Source organism: Gymnoscopelus braueri (assembly GCF_963280865.1).
Source record: "Gymnoscopelus braueri genome assembly, chromosome: 23".
Lineage (NCBI taxonomy): Eukaryota > Metazoa > Chordata > Actinopteri > Myctophiformes > Myctophidae > Gymnoscopelus > Gymnoscopelus braueri.
The window spans coordinates 31,420,396-31,446,871 of NC_137625.1; the positions used below are offsets into that span (position 1 = coordinate 31,420,396).

Genomic DNA, 26,476 nt, shown 5'->3' on the forward strand with positions numbered 1-26,476 from the left:
TATCAGCGTGGTCATAACCGATATATTATAACTCTATAATTATAATAACTTGTCGTGGTGAAAAACGTGTCATAAAGGAGGTAAAAACGTGTCAAATGGAGTCTGTACGGCTGAAGATAAATGAACACATGACGTCGATGGGAGAGGAGATATTGTGTGTTTTGGACAAACAGCAGCGTGGTGCTGATGTTTGTTGTGTGAAGCTTGTCAGAGTGTTTGTGTTGGAGCGCCTCAGTGCGGCTGCAGAGTTCATGTGCAACCTCTTCCAGAGAGAGAAAGAGACACTAGAAACTCTGCTGGAGAAACAAAACAAACTGCTGGACATCGATCTACACACTGCAGGTATGTCTGTTACACACACAACACCAAATTACACACTGCAGGTATGACAGTGTTTGCATGGTGAGGTGTTGTTAGGTTGTAGATCTGTTTTATGGGATCATTGCTTGTAGATTAATAGACCAGTCAGTAGGCTCCGTTTTGATGACAGAGTTTTACTCCTTGTCCCACATTGCTTTGATTTGACACACTGCTGTAATATTTTCTGTAGCCTACCCCCCTACCACACACACTCACGCACACGCACACATACACGTACATCCGTCACCACGTCAAGTGCCATCCATGTGGTCAAATGAAGTCAGAGATCATCATTGGAGCCACACCTTTCCCATGTGAATCCTGAGATCTAGATGATTCTCACTGTTCTATTATAGCAGCTAAGTTTCTGTTTTAACATATTGTTGCTGTCTGGCAGAAACCTTGTTTGTATCTCCATGTTTTTTGTAAATTAATGTCCTAATTCATCATACTACAGTGTCACATAAAAGTAGCCAAAATAGCCGATCTACAAGCGTTTGATCTGCTATTTATGCTACTTTTTTTATTAGAATTCTGAAAAGTAACAGTTTTGGACATAAGAGGTTTCCACCTGACAGCAACAATATTATACCTACTTGTGTTATCTATTTCAGGATCATAAACCCGTTATCAAACTGATTGGTTGTTCCAAATAAATAAGTAAATAAAAAATGCTGCTTGCTAGATATTTTAGTCTGGTTCAGTTTTATACAGGAGCATTAGGCTGTTTATGAAGTTTAATATGATAAATATCTTATCGTCCTATTGTCTCTCAATATAAAATCTGGTCCTTATTCATGTCACATCAAAGTCCTTATTATTAAAGTCCTTATTTATGGCACACAGTGTTAATTTTGACAGCAAATTCTGATTTAGTCTTAGTCTTAGTCTTTTGAATTACACACCATTTAGTCTTAGTCCCATTTTAGTCTTCTGAAATAGTTTAGTCTTAGTCTTAGTCTAGTCGATTAAATATCAAAATATTTTAAACTTAGTCTTAGTCTTTTAGTCTTAGTCTTTGTATTTTAGTCTTTTAATTTTAGTCTTAGTCTTTTAGTCTAAGTCTTTGTCATTTAGTCTTAGTCTTTTAGACTTTTAGTCTTAGTCTTTGTTGTTTAGTCTTAGTCTTTTAGACTTTCAGTCTTTGTCAAATACATTTTAGGTTTGAATGTGCAATACATTACAGATTTATAGTTGTATATGAAACATGACTTGTTTTATTTTTAGTATCAAATTATAGTCCGGGAGTCAAAGGGTGATTTTTGGCTGAACGTGGTTTCGTCGGTTAAAGTTTTTTTCTCAACTGATTCTTGCTGCTGGGGGTCCCCTCTTAAGGATTCAAGAGGGTGCCCAGTGAAATCCCTTGAGCATTTTTAATTATTAACCCCTTAATGCCCAAAACACTAAAAATTCACCCAAAATAGACTTCTATGGTATTTCATGCAAGATACTTGATCTAAATGCTTAAATTTGGTTTCTACAGTGTGTATCCATGTAAGTGGATGTGTACAGTGCATTAGATTTAATATTTATGCATTTTTTAATATTAACCCCTTCCTGCCCAGAACAACATAATCTTTAAACTGTGATATTGTACATGCACAGAAATCAAATTAAATCAAATGCATTAGATCTGCTTTCTACACTTTTTTCCTTTTGGATGAATGCACATTAACCCTTTCAGGCCTTCCATCTTGAGCATCCTGCACGAAAATATCTACAGAACATATTCCCAATTTGGTGTTTCCCATAGCTTTCCCATAGTGTTTGTATGGCCTCCAGAGGTCCGCGGGGACCCCCTGGCGGACCCCCGGCCGAAAATCTCAACTTTTTTCGGCTTGTCGATCTGCTATTTTTCGGGCCAAAACGGGCGGTACCTCCCTGTCCCTGGGTCGCCCGGCGCCGGCGGAGGGCTCGTTGGATCCGGGCCGGGGGTGCGCACGCGTCGGTGCCCCCCCCCCGGGTGTCTGGGGCTCTGGCCTCTCCCCTGCGTGAAATTTCGCGTGGGGGGAAGTGGCCACTGGTGCCAGCGGGTATGGACCATGCCCGGAACTGGGGCATGGTCCTGGGGCAGTGTCGGCGCCGCGAGAGGCCCCAAATCCTGGAGGATTCGGAAAAAAGCCAGGATTTCTTCAGAGTCCAGAGCTCCCAGGAAGCTGTGGGCTCACGGCCTCTCCCCTGCGTGAAATTTTGCGTGGGGGGAAAGTGGCCACTGGTGCCAGCGGGTAGCTATGGACCATGCCCGGAACCGGGGCATGGTCCTGGGGCAGTGTCGGCGCCGCGAGGGGTCCCTTGTCCTGGATCTCCGCGTCGTACCTCCCTGTCACCTGCCCGTAGCCCAGGAGGCGTCTGGCTCGTGCCTGCCTCCCTCCTTTGAAAAAGTCTCCCGGGCGAGACGCCGACTCGCTCCAGACCGTACCTATGGAGCTTGGCCGTCGCGATGCCCAGCGCGAGGCTCCGTCTCGGGTGGCGGCGCGGCCCCCTCCTCCTGGATCTCCGCGTCGTACCTCCCTGTCCCCTCCCCGTGGCCCAGGAGGCGTATGGCTCGTCCCTGCCTCCCTCCTGTGAAAAAGTCTCCCGGGCGAGGCGCCGACTTGTTCCAGAACGCACCTATGGAGCTTGGCCGTCGCGAAGCCCGGGGCGAGGCTCCGTCTCGGGGCGGCCCGGGTGGCCCGAGCGGGGCGCCCGGTGGTGGTGGCTGAGGAGAACCATGAAATCGGAGGCCTCTTCCCAGCGGGCTTATGGGAAGAGAGAGGCCTCCGGTCGGGCACGGCCGGGTGGACGGGCGCCCTGGAGGTCCTCGTGGAGCCCACGAGGATCTGGGCTCTGCCATGGCCCCCTCCTTTGAAATTCTCTCCCGGGAGTCTCGCCAACTTTTCCCAGCCCGGATATATGGACCAGCGTGCGGACACTGGGGACACGGACGGCAGGCCTGCCCGAATGCAGGGCCCGCCGTCGGCCACGGTGGCCACTCTAGTCTTGCACTGTGTTCCACGGGAACCACGCCGCCCGCGAGGGCCTCCCGGGAGTCTCGCCAACTTTTCCCAGCCCGGATATATGGACCAGCGTGCGGACACTGGGGACACGGACGGCAGGCCTGCCCGAATGCAGGGCCCGCCGTCGGCCACGGTGGCCACTCTAGTCTTGCACTGTGTTCCACGGGAACCACGCCGCCCGCGAGGGCCGTGGAACCCGCTACTTTTTCCTGACCGATAGGCACTCGTAGCCCGCCTCTTGCAAGGGCCCCGCCGGCACCTCGTGTGCTTCGGCGGCCGCTGCTTGCAGCCTGCAGGGCCGTCACCCCTGCCGTCACTTCGCCCCCGGGCGGGGAGCCGGCCGGTCAGTCAGTTCGCGGGGTGGGCCCCGGTCGGCCACCCTAGCCCGGGGCCCGCGGAGGTCGGAGCCGGCTCTGCGCCGTGCGTGCCGTACGGCTGCCTGTGGACCTTGTGTCTCTAGCAGCCTGCTGGCGGCCGGCGCACTCCGGCCGACCCACCGCGGAGCGTGCGGTTCCTGGGGAGGCTGGCGGTCTTCTCACCGCGTCTCGGCGAGCCTCCTCGCTCACGGGGGGAGCCGCCACCAGCAACCCGTTGCTTTACGACCTCAGATCAGACGAGACGACCCGCTGAATTTAAGCATATTACTAAGCGGAGGAAAAGAAACTAACAAGGATTCCCCCAGTAGCGGCGAGCGAAGAGGGAAGAGCCCAGCGCCGAATCCCCGCCCGCGGTGGGCGCGGGAAATGTGGCGTACAGGAGACGGCTGTCGCCCGGGTGTCGATCGGGGGCCTGAGTCCTTCTGATAGAGGCTCAGCCCGTGGACGGTGTGAGGCCGGTAGCGGCCCCCGTCGCCCCAGGGCAACGTCTCCTCGGAGTCGGGTTGTTTGCGAATGCAGCCCAAACCTGGTGGTAAACTCCATCTAAGGCTAAATACCGTGAGGGAAAGTTGAAAAGAACTTTGAAGAGAGAGTTCACTGCCGTGCCCTCGCCGGGCGCACTTTATCCGCGGCGCTGCGGCGCGACCGGCTCTGGGTCGGCCTGGAAGGGCTCGCGGCGAAGGTGGCTCAGGTTGCTCGCACGCCTGAGCTTTACGGGGGGTCGCCAAAAGATGGCGGCCCCCCTCCGGACGCGCACTTCATGTTTGTGAACAACTTGGCGCCAAATGACTCGTAAACGACCTGATTCTGGGTCAGGGTCTCGTAAGTAGCAGAGCGGCTGTATGACCGCGATCTATTGAGAGTCAACCCTCGATCCAACCTTTTGTCCGGGATGCCGGGGTCGGCACGTGGCCCCCCGGCGTACCTGACGTTAAACTAACAACCTTTTTCAGAGCGCGCCGCACTCCCAGGGGTGACGGCGCCTCCCGGGAACGGGGCAGATTCAGTGGGGAAAGAACACCCTGTTGAGCCTGACTCTGTTGAGGAGCAGGCTTGTCCCCGGCCTGGGAACGGAGGCTTCTCCCCGCCCGGCAGGGGCCAGGCCCGGGCCTGGCCTCTGCCGGGTCCAAGGCACTAAGTCCATGATAGTCCCATGGGCGCGCCAGGCCATTTGTACCACCAGGTCCACGCAGTGCTTTGGCCGCGGCCTGCCACTCCACTTAACGCCCGCCGAGGGGTGCTTAAGAGTGGGTCCGCGGGACCGGCCGGTGTGCCGGGTCCAACGCGCTAAGTCCATAATAGTCCCATGGGCACTCGTCGCCGTTTGTACCACCAGGTCCACGCGGTGCTTTGGCCGCGGCCTGCCACTTCACTTAACGCCCGCCGAGGGGTTCTTAAGAGTGGGTCCACGGGACCGCCTGGAGAGCCGGTTGTCCCCCGGAGGCGTGGGTCCCCCGGACTGGAGCGAGTACCCAGCTTCGAGGCTCCCTGGGCCGGGTCGAAGCCTCCCCGGGGGTCCCTGGCCGGAGAGGCCCGAGCCGACCGGCCGAGTGGCCAGGCTCGAGCCTCTGGAGCCGGGGACTGGAGCGAGCACCCAGCTTGGGGGCTCCCTGGGCCGGGTCGAGGCCTCCCCGGGGTTCCCTGGGGGTCCCCAGCCGTGGGTCTGGAAAAAGGACAAAGTCCTGCGGTCGAAAAAGAGCAGATCCACAAGCCTGGATAGGCCTGTGGTGGCCGCGGGGCGCAATACCGCCGGCGTCCACAAGGCGGCGCCGTCCCCGGTCCCTGGTCCCCATCGGGGGTCCATGGACCACCTCCTACCCAGGGACGGTGGCTCCCGGGGCGGGTAGAGCGGGCGAGTGTGCACCCGGCACTGTGCCGTGAGGCACTGGGCTCCCTGGCCCTTGCCCTGTGTGAAGGGGAGAGCCCGGGAGAAGGGCCGACTGGTGCCATCTAGTAGGTAGGGACCATGCCCAGGAAGAGGCCTCTTCCTGGGGCAGCGATGGGCCACGGACCGTGGCCCATACAAACACATATTCCAATTTGATGTGATAAATCAATATTTTTGCATAAAATGCCATAAAAAACGTTTTTTTTTTTGGGCATTTAAGGGTTAATGACTAAAAGATGGTTGGCCTCAAAGGGTTAATATGCATTCATCCAAAAGGAAACATGACCAGTTCCACTATTAGACTTAGTAGAAAGCAGTTCTGATGCATTTGATTTGATTTCTGTGCACGTTCTATTTCACAATATCACAGTTTAAAGATTAAGTTGTTCTGGGAATGAAGGGGTTAATATTTAAAAGTTTACAAATATTAAATCTAATGCACTGTACACATCCACTTACATGGATACACACTGTAGAAAGCAAATTTTAAGCAATTAGATCAAGTATTTTGCATGAAATACCATAGAAGTCTATTTTGGGTGCATTTTTAGTGTTTTGGGCATTAAGGGGTTAATAATAAAAAATGCTCAAGGGATTTCACTGGGCACCCTCTTGAATCCTTAAGAGGGGACCCGCAGCAGCAAGAATCAGTTGAGAAAAAAACTTTAACCGACGAAACCACGTTAAGCCCCATGACTCCCGGACTATTACAAGAAATAAGTACATGACCTTGATCTCAGATAAAATGAGTATAAGGCCTGCTCTCCCTGAAAAGGTATGCAGTCAGTGCATAAACCTGAGCGTCCAATCCATTTGGCTATGGCCTGCACCTGTGCAGAAATCCAAAATAGCTGACCTACAAGCTCACAAGGCATTGCAGTGCGACGTGTTGTGAGCTTGTAGATCTGCTATTTTCATGAAACATTTTGTGTATGTCGGACTTTGGCGTTGATTTTAGCTTTCAGTTTTGATGCTATCTTGGAATGGTTTGCATAATTTTAATCACAAGGCCCGTACCTTTAAAATGGTATATAGATTGACTATGTAGGTGACACACACGCTAGTGTAGACGTGTTTGATTGTCTAAAGAAATGCAAAAAGACGGCGTTCCACAACACACACACGTCTACAACTAGTGTTGCCCTGTATGCTTATTATAAGCGACCTCGTTTTCTGTAAAGTTGCTTGTAAATATTGGTAGTTGCTTTTTATTTGTTGTGAGCTTGTAGATTGGCTATTTCCAAATAGTCTATTTTTAAATAGCCGTTGCGTATAGGTTTAAAGTGCTCATGTAGCCTAATAGTCACTTAGTTCTTAGGGCTTGTTTTCATTGACCTAGTTGCTTATTTCTCTCTCAGTAATCTGGCAACATAGTCATTGTTTACCCCATCAAAGAAGAAAAATGCGGAAGTGATCCCCCAGCAAAAAAAAACGCTATTTTATGTTGTCATTACAGCACCATAACGTGGTTAATAAATTCTCTTTTGGGATGTACAATACACGAAAATTACGGGAATAATAACGCGACTCGCGTCGATAACTAATGAAAAAAATAAAAACTAAACTAAATACACTCTTTTCTCCTCCTGTATCGTGTAACCCCGTGCACCGGCTTGTTGTGATTTTTGTTGCGTTCCTGCAGCGTCCATGATGGCCCCTAATATGGTCTGCTTCCGGGTGGATCAACCTAACATAACAATGAGGATCGTTCTGATTGGATCCTGTCGTATATAGTCCCATTTAATCAGACAAGAAAAACACTATTCCATAACTATTCCCTGAGTGCAAGAAGAACAAGGATCCAGTTTGAAAGAGGGTTTGTCCACAGAAATGCTTTTATTTCCACAGACGTGACACCTGCATTGCCAATCCACAGAGTGTACTTAAATCACAACAACATTGCACTTTATACAGACATTTGACGTAGGACCTCCTCCCAGTTCTCCTTCTTGACCACTCACAAACAGGTTTTTGGGCGGTGAAACCGCCCCTATATGTGAGGTTTGGATATTTGCACACCAAATCCTGCGCTGTGATTGGCCACCAGTGTACCCCCTTAACCCTGCACCGTGATTGGCCAATCACAGTCTATTCAGGACTGTGATTGGCTAGGGAAACATGACACATGTGCATAGCCCTATAAATAGGACTATGCACTTAAAAAAAACACATTTATGGGTTTTTGGGCGGTGAAACCGCCCCTATAAGTGAGGTTTGGAAATTTGTACAATTATCTTGGGCAGCGAAACCGCCCCTATAAGTGAGGTTTGGAAATTTGTACAATTATCCTGCGCTGTGATTGGCCAATCACAATCTATTCAGGACTGTGATTGGCCAGTGTCACATGACACATGTGCATAGCCCTATATAAGAAACCATAACTTAAAGTTATGGTTTCGTCCATCATAAAGAGTGTTTCAATAAATGTATTTATCTTTTGTACATGATTGGTTGACTCCATTCAGTATTGTGATTAGCTAGCAAGACACCGCCCACTTCACACAGGGTGTGATTTTTTTAAAGGGGAACTTCGCCGATTTTGCTGCCCATAGCGTCAAATTACGTTTTCCGCAGCTCTCACCTTATGTCCGCACTACATGACTGCAGGTGACTACAGGTGTAGTTCAAATCCAGACCAACCCCCATAGCTCAAAGGACCGGCCCCGAAGGTGTCACCGTAACATTGTTCAACCTTCTTTCCCCACTCGACCACTCCCATTAGCTACCTCACATGTACTAACCTCGCATCACCAGTCTTTCCAGTTTCCACCTCGGAGGAAACATGTACTATCATGGCGTCTGCAAACATATCAGAGTAATACTTTAGTACCCGGACCCACACGCAGCTATATGCGGACAGTGAGGAGCAACAACCTGTCGGGGATGTTTCCTAGTGGAACTGACAGAATATACACGGACCGTGGACGGTGGACGCTTGTCTCTCGAGTAAGTAAACATGCTGTAAAGTTGCCACCATCACTATAATCTCATGTTGTATCCCTCGGGTAGACTAAACTAGCTTGTGGAGCCGTGGCGTGAACGGAACGTTTGTTATTGTTGACTTTGCCTGTAGTCACGGAACCCCATGTATTTTTTTGGGGGGAACATGACTGTCATGGCAGAACTTCAACCTGGTTTTGGCACTTTCTCCAATCACAACCCTTTCATCTACATAAACGTTCATATTTCAAATATAAAGTTCTTACCCCGTGGCCACAGATGTTACAATTGGAATCGGATGGGTCTAAGTACCCGTATCTTCCGTATTTTTCAATAAAAAAACATTTAAATCCGAATGGTGGCCATTTTCTCTTAGATGTATAATGTATCAGAGTGCAATATACATCCCAACCGATAGGGTCGCGTAATTGAAAGCATAAGGAGAAAATGGCCACCGATTGGATTAAAATGCTTTTTATTAAACAATACGGAAGATACTGGTACTTATACCCACCTGATTCAAATTGTAACATCCGTGGCATGAGGTCAGCACTTTATATTTGAAATATGAACGTTTATGTAGATGTAAGGTCTGTACATGTAGAAAGTGCAAACACCAGGTTGAAGCTCCGCCATGACTGACATGTTTCAGAGCTACAGTCAGTACATGACGTCAGGTCCCAAAAATAGCAGATCTACAAGCTCACAACGCGTCGAGGACTCAACACTTTGTGAGCTTGTAGGTATGCTATTTTTGGTGCGCATGCAACTAAGAATAAATTAGGTATCACGTCGGATGATATCCATGTAAACTAAATCTAATCTAATGTGTTCTTTCCAATGACAGGACAGAAAGTTGTCATCAGCCTGCAAAAATGAAGGAACTGCAGATGAAGACCTGGGACACTACAGCCATATTTTTTTTTTCTAAATAAAACGGTTACATTTACACACTGCTTGCTCTACTCATTGGTATATTCTACATTGTGTAAGCATTTATAATGACAAAATGTATTTACACCCAATTCTATAAGGGTTCTTTTGAACTGTTTCATGATAGGAGATGGTCTTTCATTTGGCAGAATGGTACATAATTACATGACTGTAAGCATTACAGATATAATAGTGAAAAACTCTTGTACATTCTGTTAGTATTTACTTCTACATGTAATCATAATTTTTCTGGGGACCCCAGCACATTGGATTCAACTTTACTAGTCTTAGATACAATAGGCTATAGTAAAATCTAATATTATCCATATACACCAATTGAAAGCATGAAACGGTCTCATTTGAAAAAAGAGAAAAAAAACGATTACACTGTGTATGACAAGAGTATTTGAACATTAGCATGTAATTCTAAAGTAATGCCCATGTTTTCTATAAGTTTAGTCCAAAGAATATAACTGGAAATGACAGTGAAACAGTATGCTCTCAGAGATAAGGAGTCACACATGACATGAGTATGAAACGTTTTGTTTTATTATTATATTGTTGTTGACTATGCTGCATCTCCATGGATGTCCCGACTCCCAAGTAGAAGATGGACGTCACGTCACCAGCACCGGACTGTCTACATGGTGGGATGGAATGTAGAAAAAAAAATTGATGCACACGCGTGCGCGCACACAGACACACACGTTTAGTGTTACTATGCTAATTTATACATGATATATTTAGTTTACTATAATATACAATCAAATCAATACAGAACACAATACAACAGCAGCCAAGACTATAGTTTCACCTTGCTGGCGCAACAAAGACACGGTGATGATGATACTGACATCCTGGTATATAGCAAACTTGCAATGGGTAGGCCTGCTGGTCCAACTGTACTGGTTCAACAGAGGCAGATTTCACGTGGTCCAAGAAAGAACATGGCTTCGATGTCGTGTTTTGTGATCCAAAGGTAGACAAAAAAGTCGGAAAAGTTGTAACATTCATCATTCTAAAGCATTCAGTGTTGCCAGATCTTGTGAGAGAAATAAGCAACCAGGTATATGAAAACAAGCCCAAAAGAAAATACCTCTGCCAAGAGCACTTGAAACCTAGACATGGGTTATTTGAAAATTGCCGATCTACAAGCTCACAACGCGTAACGATGTGACGCAGTGTGAGCTTGTATAGATCTGCTATTTTCCAAAAAATCTTGAGGGGAAAAAAGTGCAAAATGTGGAATATTTTTTAAACATTTTAACAACACATTTTTCTCTCCCTGGCAAATATGTTGGCGCGCAGTGCACAGATGAGGGTCCGTGGAAAAGTACATGAACATGTTTGAGAACCACTGGTTTAAACAACAATCAAAACATTTGGAAACGAGCCCAAATATCAACTACATTTTAGAAACCAGCCGCTTATAATAAGCAGACATGGCAACACTGGCCAATGTGGTGTATGTGTTTGTTGATGTTGTTGTAGTGAGAACTGGGAGGGGAAAGTTACAATGTAGACCACGCCCCCACGCAGCCTCCTCCCCATAAGGAAGTGCAGTGCCACAAAGCATTGTGGTCATTGTAGTAATGCAGCCAAACCCCAGTCATCCAGTCAATGTCAAGACTTCTATATTTTTCGGGCCATAGGGTGCAAATTTGAAATTTTGCCACTGTTATCTACTATATTATAATAGATCATTAATATATATATGATTAACATTGAGTGACTGCAAGTTCTTCCAGGGGTGTAATGCTCCTTTAAGTGAATCACACATTGTGATTCACTTGATTAGCTAGCAAGACACCGCCCACTTCACACGGAGATCAAAACAAGAGAGCAACAGAAGGCCAGACAAGTTATCTACATATTTACAAAGTACCTGAGATAATAAAAAACTAAGGTGCCTGAGCATAGCAGCAATGTATGTATACTGTGCATGTTATACTTATACTGTGCATGATATACATATGGACGTTAAGGTGCTTAGAGGAAAAGAGCACAATAAAAAAAGACCCAAAAAAAAAGTCAGTGCGTTATACATGGGATTAAGGTGCAAAAGGTCAGTGCGTGTCCACCTAGGGTGGACTGACCCTAGTATAATCCGCAAGTAGCTCCATGAGGGAGTGCAACAAAAAGTCATTTGTACCTGGTGTAGTCCACAGGTGTGTCCGAGGGGGAGCTAAGTCCAAGTCATTGTCCCTGGTATAATCCACAGGTGTGTTCAGGAAGAGCCAGAAAAGTCCACCAGAGAGCCAGTGAGTTGATCTCCTCTCTATAGTCAGACTCGTCGTTGTTGACGATTCGGCCTATCACTGTCGTGTCGTCCGCGTACTTTATGAAGGTGTTGGAGACATGTGTGGCTATGCAGTCATACGTGTACAGGGAGTAGAGGAGAGGGCTCAGCACGCATCCCTGGGGTGCTCCGGTGTTGAGGGTCAGGGGGTCGGATGTGATGCTGCCCATTCTCACCACCTGATGTCGGTTGGACAGGAAGTCCTGTATCCAGTCGCACATGCTTGGGTGTAGCCCTAGGTCTCTGAGCTTTTTGTCAAGTATTGCTGGGACAATGGTGTTCATTCATTCTTGTGTACTTACTACAAAATGAGCTTTTACTGTGAAATAAGAATAATACAGTATGAATTAAATCTGGCTTTACCAGAAGTCTGTGGGGATAGAGAGAGATAACATATGCATTCACCTTAGCCATCACCTTGCATAAGGACAATAGTATTATAATCAGCCGCTTGGTAACAAAAGACTTGGCCCAGAGACTTGTTTTGGTTCACACTTAAAGCTAGGAGCTTCTGCTCCAGGACAAAGACCAGGATCTTAAAGGGTTGACTGATCAACACATCAATAGCATATTCAAATTAAGGGGGTTTGTTGCCTGACTGTTAGTGACTGCCTTCTCACCCTCTTGACTCCAAAAGGTCACAATTTTCAGGCGAGGGCCTGACAATTTCCACAATGTTATTAACCAATAATAAATATTACTTTAGATTTCCTAATCCATGTTTAATAGATACTTTTAGTCCTGGATATACCATAATCCCTTCCCAACTAGTCCCACAAAAAGAGTAATTCTGATTGGATCTCTTCTCCATTCGTCCCGCCCTAACATTTTCGTCTCGTCTAATTCGTTGACTAACGTGTACATTATATTTCGTGTCACTCTTCGTCTTCACTGGATACCTTTCATTTAGTCTTCGTTTAGTCTTAGTCTTTGAAAAAGCTTCGTTGACGAGTATTTTTCGTCTTAGTCTTACTCAACGAAATTAACACTGGTCACAAAGTCCTTATTATTAATGTCCTTATTCATGTCACGTCAAAGTTTTTATTATTAAAGTCCTCATTCATATAACATCAATCAAAGTCCTAATTATTAAAGTTTGTATCCATGTCATACCAAAATCCTTATTATTAAAGTCCTTATTATTAAAGCATTTATTGTATTCCTTCATTCCAGACCAGTGTGTGGAGTCTAGTATGCAGGTGAAGATCAGTTTTCCAGCCAGGACTGTTTCTATTAAACAGGAACCTGAAGACCACCTTAAACAGGAACCTGAAGACCTGGATCTTAGTAAGTTTCAAGCACTCTCTCTTTATTTATTATATTGGAGAAAGTGGGCCGGTACTGAGGGTGTACAGATGAACCGATATGAATCTGTTATCGATTTAAGCATTAACAATGTGACTATATTGATGCATGGACCCCTGCATCGATCTAAACTAGACCATATCCGTCGGGATATGAGCACCCAAAGTGCGTCATGGTCCGCTTATTTCACGGATGGTCAGCTTATTTCACGGATGTGGCAACACCGGCGCTTGTTTCACGCACTTGAGTTGGCAACCCGGGAGCCAGCGAACACAAAAACGCTAAACAGCTGACATTTGGGGAAAGCGATGTTCCGTGCTCATGGTAATGGTCAATGGCTGTGTGCAAATGCCAGATCAATTGCTCCAGCCACTGAGGAGAACCGGGCAGAAGAGATTTTGGGGACGCACGTACACAGCGCGCACAGAACTTTGTAGAATTATAGGATGATGTACCATGAATCGGACGATGGTACAGTTGTAATATTATTATTGGGTTCCCTTTAAGCTTTGCAGTTAATTCTGCTTCAGTATTAACTAACCTGCTACAGAAAACTCACTGATCTAATTGGTAACTTATCTAAAGGAGCCCCCCAGCCCGGGATCGAACTGGGAACCTTGCGGTTTCCAGTTCACTCTACCCGGCCACTCTACCCCTGAGCCACTGCCGCATTCAACTCTCTTTCAGCTTGTCTCGCATCTTAACCCTGGCCCACTATTTACAGCACAGAGCGTGGTCGGTGCACCATCAAATACAACTTTTGGAAGAAGTGGGCAAAGAGTAATCTGCTGATACTTTTTCCAGCCACAACCTTTTATAGTCTCATTAGGGATGCGCGATATATCGGCCAACCGATATATATCGGTCTGTAACTCGGAGTGTACAAACCAAATGGACCCTTATGGGTCTGTAGCTCGGAGTGTACAAACCAAATGGACCCTTATGGGTCTGTAATTCAGTGTTGGTCACAATTAGTCACAATTTTCAAAGATGGGCCTACTGGAGAAACTTTTCAATAGCAGACTAGATTATTTTTTGGATAGATTTAATGTAGCCTACTCTCAGTGAGTCAATATGGTTTTAGAACTAACAGATCAACATCAGGCATTGATGGAATCCATTGAAAGAATCACAGATGCAATTGGAATATTAATTTACCTCAAAAAAGCTTTTGAGTTTTGACACTATCTATCACAACATATTAATAAACAAACTGGAAAATTTGTATTAGAGGCATTGCAGTAGACTGGATTAAAACTAAAATTAAAACGTATTTAAACTTAAAGTTATTTGGACAGACTTCAACAGTTTGTGAAGCTGGGCAAATACAGCTCAAATCATCTGGACATTGCTTGTGGCGTCTCCCAGGGGTCAGTATTGGGGCCCAAACTTTTTATTCTTTACATCAATGATATGATTATATAAGTTTCTAAGCTGCTGTCACTGGTACTTTTTGCAGTTGACACAAATGTTTTTTGCTCTGGGGATTATCCAGATGATAATATAAAATTATTTGTAATAAACAGGGATTGCTTTTTCAAATTCAGTGTTTACACATGTTTTTCAGACTGGATAAAACTTTTTTTTTATCGATCATATCGACATCGGTTATATCGGTTATCGTCCATAACAGCAATATATCATATCGGATATCGATATCGGACAAAATGTCACATCGGTGCATCCCTAGTCTCATTATATCTTTTTCCTAGACTTCCTGCATGGCCCAGTGTGTAAAGAGGAGGTTTCACCTGAAGAGGAGTGGAGCTCCAGTCTGGTCCAGGAGGAACCACAACCTCCACAGATTAAAGAGGAACAGGAGGACCTACTTGAAAGACCAGAAGAGGCTGGTGGGTCAACATTGACATTACTAGCAGTGAAAAGTGAAGGTGATGATGAAAACAGAGAGACAGAGCCTGTAGCCAGCACCTCAACTGAACACATGAAAACACAAGCTGATGTAGATGTAGACTGGGGAACACCACAACCAACTAGTGCTGACCAGCTCCTCTCTTCACACTGTTCTGACTCAGACACTGAAGACAGTGATGAGTGGGAGGAGACTAGGGGAGATCAGTCAGCTTTAAACACTCTGAAATCACACAAGACACAACATGAGGGAGGGCAGCACAAGCTGTCCCAAGACCTGAAATCATCGAAACATCCTCACTCCATGAGGAGTCACACAGAGAAGACATTTGTGTGTGGCAAAATGTTTAATCACAAGGTACATCATAAGCGACACACAATGATTCACACAGGGGAAAAGCCATTTGCTTGTACAGTTTGTGGGAAAGGCTGCGCTTACAAGGGTGATCTAAAAAAACACATGAGGACTCATACAGGCGAAAAGCCCTTTTATTGTGCAGTTTGTGGGAAAGGTTGTGCTTACAAGGGTGATCTAAACAAACACATGAGGATTCATACAGGTGAAAAGCCCTATCCTTGTACAGTTTGTGGTAGAGGCTGTGTTAGCACAAGTGATCTAAAAAAACACATGAGGACTCATACAGGCGAAAAGCCCTTTTCTTGTACTGTTTGTAGTCAAAGCTTTAGTCAGAAAAGTACTTTAAAAACACATATGAGGACTCATACAGGCGAAAAGCCCATTTCTTGTACTGTTTGTGGTCAAAGCTTTGCTGACAGAAGTACTATAAAAAACCACATGAGGACTCATACAGGTGAAAAGCCCTTTTCTTGTGCAGTTTGTGGTAAAGGCTTTGCTAGAATGTCTACTTTAAAAATACACATGATGACACATACAGGTGAAAAGCCCTTTTCTTGTACAGTTTGTGGTAAAGGCTGTACTCAAAAGTGTGATCTAAAAAAACACTTAAGGACTCATACAGGCGAAAAGCCATTTTCTTGTACAGTTTGTGGTCAAAGCTTTGCTGACAGAAGTGCTGTAAAAATACACATGAGGACTCATACAGGGGGGGAGCCTTTTAGTGGAAGATAGTCACACACACTATGTGACACATATGATCATTCAGTTTAAACTAGGATGACAATGAGAAGGATACTAAAGCAGAAGAATCACATAATCTGACAATATCAACACAACTAATGAATAAAATAAAATAATCTAAAAAATAGTTTCTAGTTATCTTGTGTATAGAGTTTTGTTTTATCTTTTGTTTGGATCTTATTTTTGATTCAACATGATTGAATTTCAAATAATAAAAAAATGTATCTGCTGTCAAGCAGAGTGTTTCAGGAAATGAAGAAAACCTTATATTTTTAAAACAAAGCAATACTGCCTCATCAAAGTTGGTATAGTGACTTTATATATTGTCAGATACTTGCATGTGTCATTATATTATCACCACTTTACCCAAATCCAGCGCAAGTGGATTTAGGAGTTTTGTCCGAACAGAAATCCATCTCAAGTGGAGTTAGGAGTCCGATCAGGAGACAATAGCTCCAATCGCTGCTGAGGGAGAGGTTTCAAATGGGGCTAAATTCCTAAAAGCTGACAATGAATTTCCAAGCTCACAATGCATCACAACGTGTGAATTAATGCCCTGATTCTTCATGACACTTATTTTATAGGCCTACAATAATAAACAAGACTTTAAATATTACAATAACTTCTGCAAAGAGGGTTTCACGGAGTTGGAGTTTCAGTGGAATTAGCGAGATAATTGCTATGATCTAATTTCTTGTCACATTGATCTCCTCAGAAAACACTTCATAGATTTTAGAAATAGAATTACTTGTTTTCATAACATTAGCGTCAGTGCTAAGCTTGATAAACAGGTACACTGCCGTGCATAGTTTTAACAGACTACAGGGAAAAGACCCTGCCTCGTTAGTGTGTTTATCTGCTGCGCCACACCAGCTCTCCTCTCTGTGTGCGCTCATGCGCTGTGGCACAACACGACGGCAGCAGCAGGGAGAGGAGTTTGTTGGTTTGACGGACAGTTTGAGGATCCAATGGAGTTGGGAGGTTTTGTCAGAAGCTCCTTTTAATACTTTTCATTGGTTATTTATGTTTTATTTGAACTAAAACACAACAACAACATATCACAAGTCACTACAAGACAAGCCACAACGTGCGCGACTAATTCACGGGTGGCGTAGGCTAATTTTCATTGCTCACTACACATTTGCCTCCTCGGAGCATAATTAATTGTGACCAGCACAAACTGACCACATTACGTGGACACCCTTCGTTCCCTTCAGCGCGAGCACCGCCGAGCGAAACCGAAGCACCCCGATCCAACACGACGCGGCCGCCATTGTAATCTCTCTATCTCCACAACAACAACAACACGCGACCACTTCGCTTCAACAGGTGCCGTTGCTTTCACTTTGGTCATCTCTCTATCACACCACACTCACGCTAATATGTCCGTCATTTACGTGCCATGTACATCACAAAGACAACATTATCAACCACGCTAGAATCTACACGGAGGCTCAAAGACGTTGCCAGGTTGCGCGAGATAAATAAGCAATCCGGTCTGTGAATTTTTCCTCCGGATGACGCATTTGCCTCCATTCCTCCTCGCTTAAAGTCGCTTACAATTAATGGACATGGCAACACTGTCTACTCTTACGCCGGCCTCCTCATTCTCTCTCTCTCTCTCTCTCTCTCTCTCTCTCTCTCTCGACCATCAGTTTGTATTGAGAGAGAGAGAGAGAGAGAGAGAGAGAGAGAGAGAGAGAGAGAGAGAGAGAGAGAGAGAGAGAGAGAGAGAGAGAGAGAGAGAGAGAGAGAGAGAGAGAGAGAGAGAGAGAGAGAGACTTTCCCCCCCTTCATTACACTACATTTAGGGCCCAATAGAGCACATTTTTTGATATACAGCAGGGGTTCTCTCTTCGCCTCTGCACGTGTCGTGTTTGGGGGGGGCACGACGTCATAATAATAACAACATCGCTAATCTATTGGCTCGCCACCATTAGCCACGATGTCACACAATAATTATTGCAATACAATGTTATATATGATAACATTACATACTATAATAATATGTATTATTATGTATATATCTAGAGGTTAGGGCCACCTATATATATTATTATGTATATATCTAGAGGTTAGGGCCGCCTATATATATCTTCTACATATATCCAGGGACCCCCAAGGCTCTCACACGAAAGTCACTTTGGCCACAAGCAAATGGCATGCATGCCAACAACCAATTACATGGTACTTCAAGAAGTGACTAAATTAGACCAAAAACAAGCACACCTGGCAACGCAGCCTAAGCCAGTCATGTACAAGAGATCTACAAGCTATGGGGCAGGGAACGCAGGCTAAGCCTGTCATGTGTGAAAGATCCACAAGCTATGGGGGCAGACACGCTATGCACCAGACACCGTATCTTAGGGGAGAGTCAGTGAGAGCTGGATAAATGAGGTAAAATGTGTCAAATGGAGTCTGTACGGCTGTCGATAAAATGAACACGTGACGTCGGTGGGAGAGGAGATATTGTGTGTTTTGGACAAACAGCAGTGTGGTGCAGATATTTGTTGTGTGAAGCTTAATGTCAGGGACCCGCAAGGGTATCAAGGGACCCCCAAAGGGTCCACAATGTTTCGTGGGGGCCCGAAGGGGTCCGCGATGTTTTGCGGGGGTCCCAAGACTCCAAGGGGGTTAAAAATATTACACATGCTTTCCTGGTGTTAATGGGTTAAAGTAGTGAATATGTGTTATATTCATCACACTATTTAATTTAGTCGTACTGAGTAGGCTTTCTGTTTGGTGATTTGACACCATCTGGTTTGAGATACATTTAGTTTTTTAGTTTACAATTAAAAATAATAATAATAATAATATATTTTTTTATCTATTTATACTTATACTTGACTAGATCTCAGAGGCAAATATTTTTACTCCACTACACTCATTTGAAAACTTGGGTGACATGTTAATTTATAGATTTAGATTATTATTATAAAACATACATTAACACACTGGCTGAATTTATTGGTGTCTTATTTGCATTTTGAATTGTGTTGAACAACCGTCACAGCACAGTTAATCTACACAGTTTAATCAGAATCACTTTCTTTGTCACATGTCCAGTCTAGTCATGTACACCCATTTATACACAGTAAATATGTTCAGTATATTACACACAGTTCTGTCATTTGGTCCAGAATTCATTTAAACTCATTCACATGCTATGTAAAAAAGGAAAAGATCACTGAAACATGTCATGCATTAGTAAACACTCCCCACTATGTGTGCAGTGCTGATAAAACCTAGAATTCAACACATTTTCAAAAGCGAAAAAGGGTGGCATGATGGCGTATCATTGTAACAAACACACTTATTTCTTTGTCTTTGGCAAAGAAAAACTGTCAACATGTTGATGAAACAAAATACATTGAAACTCGCGTCTATGTAAATGTGTCTCTGATGATGGTCTTTTGTTATGAGCCTTTCACATTGAAATTGACCCTGACTGCAGTTAACTGGAAGAATGTGAGGAGATGGGGGGAGCTGTTTCTCCTCTCCAAGATAAAAAGGTGGTGTTTTCACTCCAAATCTCCACACTGTCCTCCTGCTCAGACTCCAGGACACACCACAGTTAAAGGAGCACTTCACCCCTGGAAGAAGTTCCAGGGGTGACCACAGGGGGGACCACAGGGGGACCACAGCGTATCACTGCCTATAACTTCAACTCCCAGAATGCTTTGCGCACCCACCCTCTCCGACGGGGCGCGGTTCACAAACGCAGCCACCCACATTGCATACGTAATATCATCTACACACCCACACAGAGCCTTCTGGCACTGCCCACAACACATGGCTACCCCGGTGCCACCTGGGTATGTTTGGGCATGCGTGGGTACTATAAACTCAAGAAGCGCCATATTCAATTTGTAGAGTAGGAGTTCAGAGTAGTCTTGAGGTGACTTGTTTCTTGGTGTGTATTGAGAGACAGTTATCGTAAACATGACACCGCCTTGTGCAGTACCACATTGCACAGTTACTAAAAGGAAGAATCATCCTGGTGGAGTTAGTGCCTTCACCTTTCCAGTCAAGGATCCAGAGCGTTGCAAGAAGTGGGTCAGAGCAATGAATAACCCGAAGTTGAACGACAGCACACCGCTCAGGGAGCTACAGAACATGAGAGTGTGTAGTTTACACTTCAACCCGGAGGAGTATGAATGTGACCAGATGAGGTATCGTCTCATGGGAGGTCGAAAACCTCGACCAGTACTGTCGACCACCGCGGTTCCTTCCATCAACTTGGACGACGCCGAGTCAGTCGGACCTTCGCCTGCGAAAAGGCGTCGAACACAGGTATACCAAGTTACTGTAATAGTCATAGCACTGTTTTGTTTTGATCGGATCACGGTAATATCTTTAGTATTGCCCTGAAACTAGCCATATGGTTCGCATGATGTTCGTCTGTCACGAGCGTCATGGCGCAAATTCAACCAGGTTTTTAGGTACTTTCTGCATTTACAACCCGTACATCTACATAAACGTTCAGATTTCAAATATAAAGTGCTTACTTCATGGCCACGGATGTTACAATTATGTACGGGCCCCCAGAAGTACCCGTATCTTCCGTATTGTTCAATAAAAAGCATTTTAATCCGATCGGCAGCCATTCTTATCATAGTTATAATGTATCAGAGTGCAATACAACTCCCAACCGATAGGGTCGCATAGTTGAAAGCAATTCAGAGAAAATGGCCACCGATCGGATTAAAATGCTTTTTATTGAACAATACGGAAGATACGGGTACTTAGACCCACCCGATGTATATTGTAACATCCGTGGCAATGGGGTAAGCACTTTATATGTGAAATCTGAACGTTTATGTAGATGACTTCACGACCGTCGTGTGATCCATGGTTATATCTGAGTACATTGAGCAAACATAGCTACGCGTAGCATAACAATGGGTATATATGAATGGCTATCGTTATTATTGCATGTGTCGAAGTTGCCTGGTGTAATATTTCCTTGCCCATCTGAGTTGTTTGTTTTTCGGGTTTGTATTTTCATTTTTACCTATTCCCAAACGTCTTTTTCAATACATGCTGTGAAAAACCCAACTGTAAACCTTTTGTACAGTTTGTTTGTACATCTGTAGGAAAAGGTCAATTCCTTTTTCAAATTCGCTTTACAACGTTGGAAAATAGTTCAATAATACCTCCCCTACAACTGGGCCACATATCTGGGGGGCCAGATGTTTTACAGCAAGTGATTTTATTTTCACTCCATTTACAGTACATCTCCATTTGCTGACTAGTGTCATGCCATTTACCCTGATCTTACACTTCAGAATGCACTTTGTCACACCACAGTTTACAGTGAAATAAGAGTGTGACATTCTTCATAGCATTAGCAACATGATCAGGAAAATAAAAACTAGTCAAACTAATATAAGACCAAATCATTTCTATATTGCTTGGACAACAGAATCTGATAAATTGTTTGAATTGTACCGCTAAACCATTCCTCACCAGGCCTCACACAGCTGTCCAAATGTTTGAATGTAGTAATAGATCATGTATTTTTTGGACATAACACTATGTTGCTGTTTCTACTCTCATCCAGACAGAGGAACCGTCAACGTCGCTGAACATTGTTCCAGTGGCAGTGCCAGGGGCAAGTCAATCTGTAAGTTAGCCTAGCTGTAAAAAACTACTTTACTCTGGTGTCATCCACTTCTAGCGCCATAGAAAATATGCAATGAAAAGTCTGCAAATGTTGACATGAACATCTGGAATGTTGTCATTTGAATACAATCATACTTCCATATGAAAGAGATTGCTTTCAAGTCATGGTTTTCATTCAGACCGCAGGACAACTTTCCAGTGAAGTTGAGACCGATGTGGAGGCGTGTGACCTGGGGGATGAGCGCTACGAGCCTGAGACGATGACGGAGGAGGAGGAGGAGGAGGAGGAGGAGGAGGAGGAGGAGGAGGAGGAGGCGGCGGCGGCATTGAATGGGAAGGGGAAGGTGCTCAAGGGTGGGAAGGTGCTCGTGGATGAGGAGAGGATAATGTCCCTCTTCAAATTCTGCCAGGTGTGTGGAAAATCTATCGCAAAATCAGATGTGCAGGAGCACTATGTTGGTGCACAGCTCAACGTCAAGTGGCGGTGCACTGACGGCCACACAGACACCTGGAGGTCATCGCCGGATGTCAGGGGCATGCCAGAGGTCCACTTACAAGTTGCTGGAGCAGTTGTTTTCACGGGGTGCAGCTTCACTGAGATTGCAGCGTGGGCAAAGACCATGAGACTGCAAATGTTTGGTGTCACAACCTTTCATGAACTTCAAAAGGCCTATGTTCACCCTGCCATTGAGGACCTATATCAGCAGCAGAGGAGAGGACTCTTGGCACGAGTCTACTTTGAGCAGGAAGGCATAGAATATAGTCCTACTAAGGAGCCACAACTCCTGGGAGATGCCAGATGCGACTCTCCTGGATTCAGTGCCAAGTTCTGCCACTACACCTTCATGTTGGAGGACACGAAGGAGATTCTTCACACTGAACTGGTTCAGGTAATGTTGATGTTTTGAAATGTTGTGTTCACAGCAGGATGGTCTGTTACTGAAATAACTTTCTGTACTGCTGCATTTTGTTTCTTGCTCCTCCTTCCAGGTCACAGAAGCCTCCAGCTCTGTTATGATGGAACCACTGGGCTTCAGGCGTGGACTGACAGGTTCTCATATGCTTTATTGCTCTTATGTTGCCTGCCTTGTTATAACTACATTTTCTCATTTTGTGGGTCATTGTACAGCACCTTGTAACTATGTTTTGAAAAGCACTTCATAGATAAACTTTGCTTACTTTTACAGAGCTGCTTGGTATGGGGTTGTATGTGGACGTGATCGCTACAGATCGCTCTCCCTCGGTCCGAAAGCTGATGAGAGTCGAGTACCCGGAGATCGAACATCAGTTTGACGTATGGCACACAGCTAAAGGTTGGCTCTGGTTCAAAGCTGTATGCACTATATACTATTCATGTTATCATCAGATAGTTGTGGCAGCACATGTAATTTCATGCAATACAGGGCACAATGTTGTGTGTGTGTGTGTGTGTGTGTGTGTGTGTGTGTGTGTGTGTGTGTAGGTTTCCTGAAAAAGTTGAAGACCAGAAGCAAAAAAAAAGCCCTGGACGTATTGCGTGGCTGGACAATGTGAGTGTTGAGTCTTTATGCAAAGAAGACGCATATTTCAAACATGTCATTTGTTCAGTGTAATTGTTTATTCTTGTGTATGTTGTTGTTCTTGAAAGGTCCATTTATAACCACATGTGGTTTTCCTGCTCAACATGTGACGGTGACACAGAGGTGAGGGATCGCCAGCAGTACGATTCTGGATTGTTCTCAGACAGTTGCAATTTCTTTCCATTGTGCCAGTCATTACCAAGCAGTCAATAACTGATATTCACAATACTGTAGCTATTGGAGCAGAGGTGGCTGTCCATTCTTCACCATGTATGTGATGAGCACAAGTGGAAAGAGGGTGACGATGAGCACAGCTGCCATCATCTTCCACTGTGCTCAGAGCAGCGACGGAAGAGGATGTGGATGCAGAGGGAGTCTGCATCGTACAAGACGCTGTCCTCCCTGGTCCAGGACAAAAGGCTCCTAAAGGACCTTGGACAAATGGGCCTCTTCAAGCATACTGGTGAGGAATTAGCCCTTGAATGCGATAAGCAATCATAAGTGATTGTCAAGTTGACACCTTTTCAAATGACACATACCAGTTGGTTTACAGTAGATGTTTGTGTGCTTTCATGTTACAACACACAGGTGAGCTTGAGGTGTTCCATAGTGCCCTGCTGAAATACATCCCGAAACGCCAGTCATTCTCCTACATGGGGATGAAGCAGAGAGGCCATCTTGCCATTATGGAGCACAACGAGAATGTTGTAAAGAGAAGGCAAGCCACTACTCTTACAGGTGTGTTTTAGGAGCAGATATATGACATATTTTTTTACACTTGCAGCAGACTTTCAATGGTGAGTCCTTGTTGAAACTTTTTTTCCTCCTTTTATTCAGGTGCACCGCGTCACAAGAAGGTCAACTGCAGGCGCTCAGGCACGTGGGTGGAGAAAAAGATTTATAAGCCTCGCACCTACCGCTTTAGACGCGCACTAATGCAGCTGGTCATTGAGCGTCGCCGGGACCCAAGTGTGGTGTACAAGGCCCCGACATCTTCACTCAATCTGCCTCAACCATCGGACCTTCCGCCCAACATTGCCCGTACACCTGCCCCCCCACTGCAGGAATTACTTGACAGAAGTCGGAGTCGGTTCCAATAGGTAAGTCCTGCATGTTGTGAAGCTTCTAGTGTTCTCCTTGATTGTTCCCAAAAATGTTGCCAGTCAGTGACACCTCTCCTGTCATATTCTGATGCAGTTGCTGGTGACCATGCTGATGACGGTGATGGGTCTCATCAGTGATGATGAGACTGCCTACAGGATTCCCGCAGGGGACGCTGTGGGCGCTGGGGGCGTGTTCTCTCCTCCACGTCATCAGTGCCCATACCCTAGGTGGGGTTGGCGAAAGGGCCTCTGTGTGGAGTTTGCATGTTCATCCCGTGTTCCCTAGGGTAGGTACCCTCCCTAGAGGGGAAAGGAAATGGTTGGAATAACGTGTTCCTTCCACGCGCTACATCCAACCAGGGAAACTCTCCCCTGTCAGGTGACAAGAAGGTCAGTTGGCTCTCATGCATTGAAGGAGGCATGAGCTCGGCCCTGGCCTCCCTAGGTTGGCAGAGGGAAGGCAGTGCCCAGGATTACATAGACAATTGGCACTGGGTGTAAAAAATGGGGTTACAAAATCGTGGGATACATTTTTTACAGAGAGACTGCCTACAGGAATATGCTCAAATCACTGACACAATGGTGTCATGATAACAACCTCGCACTCAATGAAGGACACCAAGGAGCTGATTATGGACTACAGGAGGCCGGGAAGAGAGCTTGCTCCCCTGTGCATCGACGGTGTCGCAGTGGAGATGGTCAGCAATTTCAAGTTCCTTGTTGTGCTGCCTTATTTCATTGTCAGACATGCAAAAGTGTCACTTTTCAGCTACAGTCACCTTTTTGAACCCAAATAGGGCAATTGTGTGACACCTGACCCCAAAGAAAAACACATGTTGTCACCTTTTTCACCTCGGGGCTGTTTGCATGCCTGCATTGTCATTAGTTGAACCCTGCACCGTTATGTGTCCATACATTTGATCTGCTCATATTGGGAACATTTCACATATCTGACCATTTTCCTTGTGTTTTGTCTATGGCTATTTTCTAATTCCCAGGAGACTGCAAATGATAGCAGCTTTGTTCAACACTTGAAGTTCAAGTACACATGACCAAGGACCTCAAATGGGCCACCCTTGATGTGCTGAAAAAGGCAGAACACTTTCCATCATCAGGCTGAGTGCTGAGCCCTGCTGCTAAATCACTCTGGCTACGTGGGACGTCACACAGGCATTATCACTTCTTCATCTATTATGATTATATTTTATAACTGCAATCGTTTCACCCATTGTTTCACACCTGTAAACTTGTGATGTGACAATAACTGTCCTTGAAAGAAGGCCCCTCATGCACGTGAAAGTTGAGCAGAAATGAATATATGGACTTCAAAGTGGGTATGATCACAGTTGAATACCAACACACTGTTTTGGCATAACATTGTCTGAGTGCATTTATGCTTATTCTACAGCCAGGCATTGTGCACAGTATATTATTGCTGCTATCATTTTAGGAACCAAAACATAGAATGTTACTATTATGTACTTGTCAATCAAGGTGTGACAATTGGAATATTGAATCAAGCTGAAACTATGGAAACTGTTTACCTTGTCATTGCTTGTTTACATTTTGAGTGAATGGAGAATGTTGCATACTACTGTGTAATGCACCGGCTCCAGAGAAAATCCTTGTATGTGCCAATATGGAAGTAAAAAGGAAAAACCTACTACCTGTGTGCTGTGTCCCTTACATTGTGCTCATATACAAGCTATGAAATGTACTGTAAGATGCAACCAGCAACCAGTGTTATTTATCATCCCACAAAGTTGTGATAAGTCTTGATAATATTGAACTCAGGCTAGTAGACTTGCTTACTTTGTAATCTGTTTTTTACTCACCATATCATTTTGAATATGCGAACACTAACACCAAGTTGATAACAGTATAGGCTTCCCCTGCTACATTACATGTGACCAAATACAAATAACTCTGTTTTTGGGCAGTTTTCACTGTTATCTCCGACTAAAACATGGACAGTATACTCATGACGTACACTGTTTATGTAACTTACATGCTAAAAGGAATTCTGTGCCAAATGAGACATCAGACCAGATATGTCTAATGATGGTTCAAAAGTACATTATAGTCCCACAGCTGTAATTGGTAACAAATATGTCAAACTGAAA

The 26,476-nt window shown here is 45.0% G+C and overlaps 1 protein-coding gene across 1 annotated transcript; it reads left to right on the top strand.

Moving 5' to 3' along the window:
* Positions 1–25,956, top strand: LOC308079630 (uncharacterized protein). The gene is made up of 15 exons (XM_080421183.1): positions 1–342; positions 12,967–13,080; positions 14,811–15,325; positions 16,940–17,021; positions 20,028–20,359; positions 21,630–21,692; positions 22,102–22,581; positions 22,682–22,742; positions 22,879–23,004; positions 23,154–23,220; positions 23,319–23,373; positions 23,485–23,713; positions 23,839–23,988; positions 24,088–24,350; positions 24,448–25,956. The coding sequence occupies exons 1-14, from the start codon at positions 96–98 to the stop codon at positions 24,348–24,350; spliced, it is 2,784 nt and encodes a 927-aa protein (XP_080277309.1). The 5' UTR covers positions 1–95; the 3' UTR covers positions 24,448–25,956.
* The last annotated feature ends 520 nt before the right edge of the window (positions 25,957–26,476 follow it).

Excerpts from the sequence above, each read along its gene's own strand:
- LOC308079630 (XM_080421183.1), top strand. The coding sequence starts at position 96 with ATGGAGTCTGTACGGCTGAAGATAAATGAACACATGACGTCGATGGGA. Across the intron at positions 20,360-21,629 it reads CGAAAAGGCGTCGAACACAG|ACAGAGGAACCGTCAACGTC; the intron begins GTATACCAAGTT and ends ACTCTCATCCAG. Across the intron at positions 23,989-24,087 it reads GCAAGCCACTACTCTTACAG|GTGCACCGCGTCACAAGAAG; the intron begins GTGTGTTTTAGG and ends CCTTTTATTCAG.